Genomic DNA, 12,102 nt, shown 5'->3' with positions numbered 1-12,102 from the left:
AAGCAGGAAATACAGCGGCTGAAAGTAAAACGTCGAATCTTAAAAAGATTTGTATCATATTTTTGACAAAACGGTTAACGATTTTGACAAAATCCAGTAGTTAAAATCGAAATTTGGTTTTAACGATTTCAATAATATTTTTTGTTATTGAACAGGGCGAACGGGCAGGCGGGTCACTTAAAGTTAAGTGTTTACCGCCGCCCATGGAAATCCGCACCAGGATTGAAATGCGTCAGCTAGTTAGATTCGTTTTCAGATTTTCCACAAGTTAGAGAACTTTTCAGCAGGCACAGAAATGTTCTGACCATTTCAGATTACCCTGTTTTCAACAGGTTGAAACATAGTAGCGTTCTAGTGTATTACACTAGAACGCTGAGCAACAAGGAAGGAGCAATGTTTGAGAAAGAGATATATAGTACGTCGTTCTAGAATTGTGCAATCGCCACTCAGTAGGAATTCTGCCTAGAGAGTTCTCGAACTCCGTTCAAGATTATTCCCAGGGATATATAAGTGAGCCGAAACGATATCTCTCTTGATATGAGTCTATGATATCTTGAGTGCATTTAATTGAAGTGATTAGTGACAGTATTTTGTTTTTCTGTGTAAAAAGTGAATTTCTGCGAGTAATTTCCGGTTAATTAATGTTTATAAATTCCTCATTGATTATTAAGAAATAAACCCTTGAAGAAATTCTACGGCATTGTCTATTCGATCCCCTCGCTCGTAACAATATAGGTACATAACTTCTTCGACCTTAGCCTTGCGCCGGCCAGTTACTGGTGAAACTGGTCTAGGATTTTTCTTTTAGGTTTTAGGAATGCCCATCCTCTAAATATAAGATTGAATATGCAGTGAGAGCTTATGGAGGTGGACAATAGAAACGAGCTGGGGTGAGCTTCTGTCTAGAGGTCTGAGAGAGGAATATTGCTCGTAAATTAAGAAAGGACTCGCTTAATTTGCCAGTATTTAAGTCTTAAAACATTAATAATAAACGAGGAAGACTTTACGACCACGAAACTAAAAATACTGGTGTGAATTAGGTGTATCATTTACCTATACACTGTATCATATAACGTGTAAAGTCAAATAGCTAGATGCCCACTCTTACTTTTACCTTTTGTGGTCTCTTTTATTTGACTCATCTAAGCTGTCTCCTTTTATCTTTATCCCTTTAACATAATAATATGTCCATAGCGAATAGCGCGACTGGAGTTAGTGATTGTGGACTGTGCTCTGTGTTGAATTGACAGCGGGCAGAAAACGTAAAAGGAAAGAAATGTCTGGCATCGGCTTTTACATACGTGTTGTGTTTATTCATATGAGGTATTAAACTGGACGAAATAATGAAATATTTGTACATTTTATTATTTTTGTGTGCTTTAGTTTATGGTGATGAACATACTCATACTTATAAGCAAGGGGAGCAAATTGTGCTATGGATGAACACTGTTGGCCCGTATCACAATCGTCAAGAGACTTATGCGTATTTCTCACTACCGTTTTGTGTCGGGACAAAAGTTACCATTGGACATTACCACGAGACTTTATCTGAAGCTCTACAAGGTGTAGAATTAGAGTTTAGCGGACTCGACATTACCTACAGGGACAATGTTCCAGCACAGCAATTTTGTGCAACAGAACTAGATGAGCAAGCATACAAGGCCCTAGTTTATGCAGTCAAAAATCACTATTGGTACCAAATGTATGTGGATGACTTACCTATATGGGGAATCGTTGGAGAAATAGATGGTGACAATTACTATATCTGGACTCATAAGAAATTTGATATTGGCTACAATGGCAATAGAATAGTTGAAGTAAATCTTACAGCGGAAAACAAAGAGAAACTGGCATTAGGAGCTAAAATTCCATTTACATATGAAGTCAATTGGAAACCAAGGAGTATTAAGTTTGAAGATCGTTTTGATAAATATTTGGACCCTAACTTCTTCCAACATAGAATTCATTGGTTCAGTATTTTTAACAGTTTTATGATGGTCATATTTCTAGTTGGTCTTGTATCCATGATCCTTATGAGAACTCTAAGAAAAGATTATGCAAGGTATTCTAAAGATGATGACCTTGATGACTTGGAAAAAGATTTGGGTGATGAGTATGGATGGAAACAGGTGCATGGAGATGTTTTTAGACCTGTTCCTCATTTAGCTATGTTTTCAGCTTTAATTGGTGCAGGTTATCAACTAACAGTTGTCACTTTAGCTGTTATAATTTTTACTATATTTGGAGAACTCTATACTGAAAGAGGGTCTTTATTGTCAACAGCCATATTTATATATACATTATCATCACCTGTAAATGGATATTTCGGAGGATCCTTGTATGCCAGAATGGGAGGAAGACTTTGGATTAAACAGATGTTATTGTCAGCTTTTTTGTTACCAGTTCTAGTTTGTGGGACTGCATTTTTCATTAACTTTATTGCCATGTATTACCATGCTTCTAGAGCTCTTCCTTTTGGTAGCATGATTGAGGTAATGTCTATATGTACTTTTGTGATTTTGCCACTGACATTAGTAGGCACTGTCCTTGGACGAAATTTAGCTGGCCAACCAGATTATCCATGTAGAATAAATGCTGTACCTAGGCCAATCCCTGAAAAGAAGTGGTTCATGGAACCATTTATAATCATTATTATGGGAGGAATTTTACCTTTTGGTTCTATATTTATTGAGATGTATTTTATTTTCACATCATTTTGGGCATATAAAATTTATTATGTTTATGGCTTTATGTTATTGGTATTTTTGATATTGTTGATTGTAACAGTATGTGTAACCATTGTATGTACTTACTTCCTTTTAAATGCTGAAGATTATCGCTGGCAATGGACAAGTTTTCTCTCTGCTGGGAGCACTGCTCTCTATGTCTACCTGTACTCATTTTATTATTTTCTATTTAAAACAAAGATGTATGGTTTGTTCCAAACAGCATTTTATTTTGGATACATGGCATTATTTAGTATGGCCTTAGGAATGATTTGTGGTACAGTTGGTTATTTAGGCACAAGCTTATTTGTACGTAAGATTTATTCAACAGTTAAAATTGATTGAGCGGTACCCATTATAATGATTAGTAAGATTTTTAAATAATTATTGTCATAGTGACTGCAAGCAATGTACGAGAGTTGAAAAATAATTTAAAAAAGGCAACTATTATCATCACATTGTAGTGTCGGCATATTTGTCTTATAATACAAATATTATAGATATTACTGGAATATAATCAGATAATCTTGATTTTGGAAATGTAAACAGAGATATCATGAATACACCTGGTGCATTTTACAGGATTTATGTTTTAAAACTAAATTACTAATTTTTTGTTTTGATTATATGATGTATTTTATTGTGTTTGAGTTTCAGAGAATTCCATGGTCAAAAATTATTAGAGAAAAATCGTGCATGATATCTGATATATCAATAATTTTTTGTCATGTGTGTCATTAAATCATATTTATTTCTGTTATGTTCAATAAGTTGCTTTTATTCAATGTTAAATATTTAACAATGTTACAAAACTAATAACTATGCATGATCACTTAAAAATGATTTGTGAATGAAACATGAATACATTCTATTCATGTTTCATAATGTGTAAGGCGTTACTATGAGGATATCAAATATTGTAGATCCATTTAGGGACTGTTAAATTTGTAAATTTCCCTAAGAGTGTGATCTTTAATTAAGTTATATTTAGGTATAATTTTACTGTCTATATAATGTAAATATTACCTTAGAAAATGTAGCTACTGACTTGCATCTTTACTTTTTTTTTAATTATTTGTGTTTGTGGTTTAGGCAGATAATACCTGTAATGCCATTCCAACACATTAAATTATAACATTGTGAGAAATAAAGTACTATCTTGACAGTGTTTTTTTTAATAATGTTTATTGTAAGACACTATATTTATTAAGAAGAAATCTCTGCATGTTTGATCAGAATTACCATGGAGTGTTCCATCATCACAATGTCCCTTGTTTAGTAAATTAGCCCTACTGGATTTGGATGATAGCTGTTAATGGAAAAAAATATAAATTTATCAAATTCATAGATTTTCCGTTAATCGATGTATACCTATACCTTATATTATATTATTGGGTTTATTCATGCATGCCTGATGCCCATTATTGCACTGTAAAGTAACTTGTGCGTCCTTTAGGTGCCGAACAAATTTAAGAATAAGTAAGTTTTGTGTAAATAAAACTAAAAAAACCTAAATTATATTCATGTATTATAAAATATTATTAATATTATAGATATTACAGATTTGTTATGATGCATTATTTTCATCATTTTCAACAAACATTTCTGGATCGACAGATGCTTTTCTATTTTTCTTTCCACCAGGAGTTTTAGCATTGAATGCTTCCGCGGTTCTTTTCCTAAGCGCCGACACATCTTCATTTTCGTCACTTTGATCTGCCCATTCTAACACCAATCTTCTCCCGTAAAGATGAGTGGATTGGCAAAGAGCGTCATATGCATTCTGTGAATAATATAAAAACTTCGATAATAAATAGTAGAAGATTAATAAAATTTATTAGGACAAAAATCAATATGCAGGAGTTCACGTAGACTTACAATATATGTACAAAAATTGTGTATAGTGAATTATAGTTGTTTTTTGAATTGTGCTTAAAGGAACCTGACCTCAGTGTTATCAAAAAAATTGTTTTTCTATTCCTTTTAGAATCCTACGAATTTCCACTTATTTATTTTATTAATAGCAGTGCCCCCAAGTTTGTAGGTGACATGCTACCTAGGTAACACTGAAAATGTTTAGAACTGGCCAAAAAACTCTTTGGTAACCTTATGTAGTATATTGCATTCATTTGTCATTTGTTTTTGTGAATTAGCGGCAAATCTAAAACTCTTGTTACACATGAAAAATAACCTCACGCGAAAAAATTTTCGGTCAATGATTTAGTATGACTTTCGTTGTGGGCTTATTCAACAACAAAGCTATAATAGGCTGCGATTAGCATTTATTAACGAAGCCTCATCTCGTTCCAATATTTAAAATTGATTTAACAAGTTTAAGCGTGGACGTAGCTCAAAATTTATGTGTCAGGAAACTTTGTATTTGTACAAGCATGAACTAAATGTTATAGTCTTAATAAATCCACATCTCAATACAAAATAATATAACGTATATGAGAGAGTATTATTATATTATTACGAAATTTATTTTACCTTTGCATCAGCTTTTGAATAATAATCCACGAACGCAAAACCTCGATGTTGGTCGGATCCGGCTGTTAATTTTTTCGGCAAACGCAATGTTTTTATTTCACCAAATGCTCTGTAATCAGTAAATTTATTAATATGAATCAGTAAAAATTCTTATTGAAATGTGCAAATAAAATTACACCAACCGTATGCCCGCTTTATAGTGAAGTTAGAGGAAAGAATATAAGGCACTAGAACTTATTAAAACTAATAATAATAAAATGAAAAATATGAATATAATTTACCTGAATATTTCATGCAATTCATTCCTGTTCGCCTGGAACGGTACATTTCTCACGAGTATTTTTGTGCCATTCTGTTCTGTCTCTTTAACAGTCTTCTTGTTAGTTTTCACCTCAGTTCTAAAAAAAGTAATTAAAAATAAGTACTTTTATAACAAACATTGACATTTGAACAAGAGTGAGGATCTTCGTCCATTCTGACCGCCAACTGACCGGAGGGCCCTAGTGGCTAAAAAGAAATTGTACACCTCTAGTTGTCGGAATAACTTCGTCAGGTGGTGATTATAAACGTGGAATGTAAATGTCGCTAAAAATCAAGCCGCGCTCCCGTCTAACTCTATATTAGAAAATTCCGAAACAAATTCACAAAAAATAAAACATTTTAATTTACCCAAAGCCAGAATCTGATATTTTACAAAGTCTATAACTATATTAGTTAAGTCGTAACTGGAGTGAAATTCGAGAATTAGGCGATAAGCCAGATATAGAACTCTAATAATAAAATTTAAAATTATGTTAAATAACTATAACTTATAATAATACATACCTTTAATTCGGTAAAAAAGTGTTTTCTTTAAACATTAAATATAGTTAAAAAATACGTACTGGTTACCCCTCTCAGAACGCTTAAGTTCGAGTTGTTTCTCATCTAAACTTGAACCTTGCAGTGTTTTTAAGGCCTCAGTGGCGTGACCCTTCTTATAAAACTGCACAAACCCGTAACCCATAGACAAGAATTTCCCGGAATTTTTGGGATCCTTCTTTTTGGCGATTGTTACCGCGTGAATACGACCACACGAAGAGAAATGCTAAAAATGGATTGTTTATAATAAATAAATTACATACATAAAATGTCAAGTTAGTAAATTCATTTAGAAAGAACGGACGAATTTCGACGATTCATGATTTGTTGGAATTATCCCCGCCTCGAGTAGCAAAAAATGTCAAAAAATTAATATAATGACCTAAAGATTACTCTTCAAATACTTATTCATTATTCGAATTAAAATTAAATGTAAACAAGAATAGAGAACAAAATATGACTCAAATCGAATTAAATTTGTAAAGGTCTAAAATGATTGAGGCGCCATGAGGTTCGCCAAGTAATATAGTTAATAATTTAAATTCTTTCTCGTTTATTGCCGATATAATATGCACTCAAAACACGACAAAAATCATATCAACATTGTAAAATATTTATATGAAACAATAACCTAATAAATCGATTAATAATATTTCAGTTTTACGATTATTTGCAAGATTACAATGTTGTGCGTTTAACTACGAATTATAATTTCGTATTAATTGTGCTTAGTGGCGTTGATGGGCCGACGAGATTAAAAGCTGGCAAAAATTGGATGGAAAAGGACGAAGGCCGCATCTTAGAATAATAAAATTGTCTACAATTTTTTATTCTAATAAAAAAATAATGTATAGCGTCTTATTATTATCGAATTTATTTTGATAGGCCGTCACAATCTATTTAAATTATATAAGGCTTATACATCATAGACTTAAAATGCTTATTATATATTACATGTAAGCATTTTAAGTCTGACGTAACGTATTATTTGGCACATTTTTCAAATACGCAATCTGTCAGTGCCTTAACATACCAGTCAGTGACAGTTAACCTATCTTCGAAATCTATGACTCGTATCTATGACAAACACAATTATATCTCACAATTATAATATTAAAAACAATTTATTCTGAAGTTTAATGATAGTTTTAAATTTAACGTCATAAAACATTCTTACCGATTTAAGACCTTCTTCAGTTGTTTTGAAATTCAAATTCTTAACAAACACTGTCGTATCATTTTCAGGTTCCTCATTATCTTCAACATTTTGAATAGGTTTATCTTCTACTTCAGTATGTTTATCAGTCTCCAAATGTTCAGTATCTTTAGTTACCTCAGCATTTTGGACTTCAGCAATGGACTTAATAAAAACATTCTCTGGGGCCCATTCTAAATATAAGGGGGCCGATTTGAATTGTGAGTAGGCGAGTTTCATAAAGGCTTTCTTAGCTTCGAAAGGCTCGATAAAGTCAACTAAGGCTGTGATACCATGCTTCGGTATTAAAAAACGGGCGATTTGACCGTGCTTCTCAAATAGCGACTTAACTTCGTCTTTTTCTGTACCAGCTGGTAAATTTTTAACTAACATACATGTTTTCGATCGTTTCTTACTAGGCTGAAAGAAAAATTAACATATTGTGAATTTCGAAACACTGTGATCATATATAATTTGTGTTAATGTGAAGTTGTGTCATAACAATAAATAAAGTCCAAAACATTAATGAGAAGGTTTAACAGAACTTTTGACCACGACAATAATATTTATTAATTTATTTTTGTAATTTTTTCCTAGGTGATACAGTTATTAAGCAAAAAATCAATATTTATTTAAATTTTATGGTATCTTAGTAGTAGTAATCGTAAAACTATATGGAAAGAGTCGTTCCGCTTTAAAAAATGATATAATCATTTGTAGACAGATATGTAGGCAATGTCCGCTATTACAAATGAATTTTTGTGAATTTGTAAGTATGGTGTCGTTAAAACGTACGATTTTACGAACATATAATAAACAAATTATTCCACTTATCCGTTCCAGAAAAACTACTTACTCTGTTAAACGCGTCCAAATATACGCCATTGTTTTCCAAGAAAGCCTTGGTCTCGGCTACTAATTGAGTTTCACCCAACGCCAACCTCACGGCAGCACTTGTATCTATTACAAATAATTTAATATAGAGACCTTCTATACTAATAATATAAAGAGGAAAGATATGTATGGCCGCTAGTATATATATAGTCGACGCATTTTAAACTGAGTTGTCAACCAATTATCGATACTTCGCTGCGAATGCACTCTGACTCCTGTTTGGTCGTTACGAGTCAGAGTTGTTATTTTTTTTATAAATACATAAAAGATTTTTTATTATTTATACTTAATGCATTACTAACGCAATATGTACAATGTAGAATTAAATTTTGGAACGTAAGTTTGAAGAAATTAAATGATCACATTTATCTAACATACATCTATAACATCTATAAATATAGATTAAATATTTATAAAATATAACTATAATATTGCTTTTATTTAAACTTACTAGTATTATTATCATTTAAGAGTTGTTCCTTCGTGGTGTTATAGTTGGCTGCGACCACGTCAGCCACAGCGTTGGCTCCCAAGAACAAAGTGTTCCAGTTGTGCGACGATTTAGCTTGTTCTTTTAATTTTTTCGCTTTTTTCTCCTTGAATGAGAGTCCGGCTAGAAAATAACAATGAGTATAACGAATATAAAAAGACGAGATAAATAAGATTATGACAAAAAGGCTAAAAAAAATTTATATATAATATATAAATAGCGAAATAAAGTTTAATAATTACAAAAATAAAAATATTTGAAATCCGACAGTGTAATATAAGAGATATTGTTATTAACGTTTTAACTGTAACATGGGTTACTGTTTTTCTTTGTCATTTGTTTATATAATTTCCAAAATATTAATTATAATTTTTACATACAAATATAATTACGATAAAAAAGGTAAAAGGGTAATATTATATAAAATACCATCGTCATCATCATTTTCCACTGTTTCAGACTTAGCGGGTAGAATATGCATCATTCTTCCACAAAACGCAGTTCCATCCAACTCAGTGTAGGCTTTGACAGCATGTTCCGGCATCACAAAGGTGATTGTCGCAAAACCTTTAGGTTGACGGAGTATAGAATCTATTGGCATGTTCACGTCAGCTATCGGACCTGAAGTAAAATACTAAATAGATAAACCTAATGTAAAAAATTTGATTATATATGGATCAAAATATCCATCCATTGAAATGGATATAATTACTGTTATTTTTATCTTTTTAGTTTAAGTTATTATGTATATTATTTGTTATTATTAATAATTTGTATTTTGTTTTATTTTGTGGCCGTTTCTTTAGTTCCTTTGATATACTGCTTATGTTCTAATGTAATTCATGTGTATGTGTGTAAAATTTGTGTTGTCATAGTTTCTTGTACTTTTTAGGCATATACATTGTTTTAGAATGTATATATAAATAAATTAAAAAAAATTGTATAATTATGGAATAGCCCACAACTCATATTATGAGTTGATGCTATGCTTAGTTTCTACAGTAAAAATCGGTCCATGTCTAAAAAAAATATTATCATCATAATTAAATATTTTCCTATGACTAAAGATTCATTGTGGGTAATGTTCAAACATACAATAGACCATAATATATTTTAGATGGAAAAGAATTTATACAAAACATTGTAGTCAAATAAAAGCGTCATCAGTATGCTACTATTTGTTGAAATTTTGTAAAACATTTTTTAGATGTTTGTTTAATTATAACAACTTACCATACTTTTCAAATAATGCAGTTAATTCTTCTTCTGAAACAACATATGGTAGATTTCTTACAAAGATGCTTCCACTCTCGCCAATAGTTTCACCATTGTTTGCTCTCTGAAAATATATCTGTTTACAGTTTTGTATGAATTAAATGATTTAAATATTTACCGAATTTTCTTTAAGTATATTTACTAAAAAGTGTAAAAAATTACTGATTAAAAATATCACCGATATATATCAATACATAGTAAATATAAAGAAGTCCAGAACATTCATTATACCTCTTTTTTCCTTCTTAAGCTTTCTTGTTCTTCTTCTTCAGCGGCTTGTTTTGCTTTATCTTCATATTTATGGACATGCACCCTATGACTTCCTGTACAATTTATTTTTACGTAAATAAAGTAAATATGAATGTATGTGCAATAAAACAGAAGTATTTACGAAACTTGTAATTTTAATAAATACTAATTATAGAAATTCACATATATTATATTTGTAGAAATCCAATTTAATTTACAATAGACATAGAAAATATATTAGCACAATAACTATTTACTGTCTTAAACATTTATGACACTTTGAATAACTACAGTTTGAAAGAAAAAAAAATTGATATGTCATAACTCACCTAAAAACAATTTATCCTTTTTAAGGGCCTTATTAAGTTCAATTTCTGTTCTAAAACCAACATAACAAAAGCCAGCAAGCCTCTTTCCTTTGCCAAGAGGTAATCTAATCGAAAATGGTACTAAGGGCTTGAAAAAATCTTTAATATCTTTCTTTTTGCACTTAAACGGGAGGCCATTTATCTAAAAAAAATAAGGTGATAAAGCATGTATTCCCATATGTTTATAGTACTTTCTTTAATTATTACTAAATAAATTATTAGTCAAAACACAACTAACCTTCACATAAAATAAGGGTCTATTTCTAATCTTCTTGGGATTTTCATCTAATGAATCTTTGCTTTCCTTGAAGCCGTCCACTTTTTTCATTAAAGATTTCATGTACTGTAAATTTAAATAATTCTTTATTTGAGCACAGTATTGTTATATTTTTTTTATTATTAAATTAAAGGTAGGTTGTGGAATTCTTTATTTTTATAATTTGTATTCAAATAAATATTAATGAATATCACTACAATAATACACTTTCATAATAAATAAAAATACACACATCTAAATCACTGATTTGTGCATTTGCCACTTTGGTTTCTTGTATTTTTTCTTTTTCTTCACCTTGTGGCACTGCATCACTACTTTCCTTAATTTCATCTTCAACCCCACTATCATTATCACTCTTATTTAAGTCCACTAAGGCATCTCTAATCCAAGCTGTTTTGTCATTGACATGCGCTTCAATGAACTCTGCAAACAAGGGATCATCTTTGTGCTGAAAGAAGAAAATAACATTTACATAATATAAGGTTTATTTCACTACATACTTTTTTACTGGAGCTCTGTAAAACCATGGATATAAATAAGTTTAAACTTAAAAGTTGCAAATGACAAAAACAATAGCTGAATACATATATAATAATGTATTATTTATTACTCATTTTAACTTTACTTGATACTGAATTAATTGCAATATTGTTACATAAAATAACCATTTTACCTTTTTCAGTAATTCTTTGATTTTATTATTATTTTTCTCTGTCTTGCTAAGTTTTTTCTTAGGTTTATTAGTGACCTCACTGTCTTCTTTATGTAGTTTCTTGTAAGCAGTACTGTCTGTGGCATATTTACTCCATGCTCTAGGCTTAGTTTCAGCACCTAAGTTTGCACAAATATTAACACTTATTTTCATACTATTGATAAATGTTTCATCAAAGTGTTCTCGAGCAGCTGAAGCCTGTTCATCTGACCGATAGCCCACAAAGCCAAAATTTCTGAATTTGCCATCTTTGGTGTATTTTAATTGGATGTCTGTGACTTCTCCTTTTTGGCCAAAGATTTCTCTAAGTTTTTCTACTGTAACCTGAAATGAGTAAGATAAATTATTAAAACGAAAATATAATTCATCGGCGTGAAATATATCACTTACTTTGTTTGGCAAATTTTTAACAATTAATCGAGACATTTTGCAAAGTAGTATAGTTTTACAAACTATAAAGATAACATATTTTTTTAAGTATTATATAAACACAACATATTTTTTCACATTGCATAAAAATATAAACAAACGTCGACCATGTGTTCTAAAACTTACTAGAAATTGA

General features: G+C 30.8%; 2 protein-coding genes across 3 annotated transcripts; one reads left to right on the top strand and one right to left on the bottom strand.

The window, feature by feature from the left end:
• The first annotated feature begins 1,230 nt into the window (after nucleotides 1-1,230).
• Nucleotides 1,231-3,891, top strand: LOC111000294 (transmembrane 9 superfamily member 3). The gene has a single exon (XM_022269688.2). The coding sequence runs from the start codon at nucleotides 1,344-1,346 to the stop codon at nucleotides 3,069-3,071; it is 1,728 nt and encodes a 575-aa protein (XP_022125380.2). The 5' UTR covers nucleotides 1,231-1,343; the 3' UTR covers nucleotides 3,072-3,891.
• A 346-nt stretch (nucleotides 3,892-4,237) lies between these two features.
• LOC111000304 (probable RNA-binding protein 19) lies at nucleotides 4,238-12,070 on the bottom strand. Of its 2 annotated transcripts, none has more exons than XM_022269699.2 (15): nucleotides 11,928-12,070; nucleotides 11,499-11,861; nucleotides 11,058-11,273; nucleotides 10,787-10,891; nucleotides 10,510-10,690; nucleotides 10,163-10,254; nucleotides 9,890-9,995; nucleotides 9,086-9,277; nucleotides 8,618-8,779; nucleotides 8,129-8,232; nucleotides 7,255-7,692; nucleotides 6,101-6,303; nucleotides 5,498-5,614; nucleotides 5,217-5,325; nucleotides 4,238-4,509 (listed from the first exon to the last, which is right to left on the bottom strand). In XM_022269699.2, the coding sequence occupies exons 1-15, from the start codon at nucleotides 11,961-11,963 to the stop codon at nucleotides 4,294-4,296; spliced, it is 2,640 nt and encodes an 879-aa protein (XP_022125391.2). In that variant the 5' UTR covers nucleotides 11,964-12,070; the 3' UTR covers nucleotides 4,238-4,293. The 2 variants fall into 2 exon arrangements, with proteins under 2 accessions (XP_022125391.2, XP_045483944.1); XM_045627988.1 differs by having other exon boundaries at nucleotides 9,089-9,277.
• Nucleotides 12,071-12,102: the final 32 nt, after the last annotated feature.

The sequence above is a fragment of the Pieris rapae genome, chromosome 4 (assembly GCF_905147795.1).
Source record: "Pieris rapae chromosome 4, ilPieRapa1.1, whole genome shotgun sequence".
In the NCBI taxonomy this organism is placed as follows: Eukaryota; Metazoa; Arthropoda; class Insecta; order Lepidoptera; family Pieridae; genus Pieris; species Pieris rapae.
The sequence above is the reverse complement of the archived record's forward strand: the minus strand, read 5'-3'. Positions and strand labels throughout refer to the sequence as shown.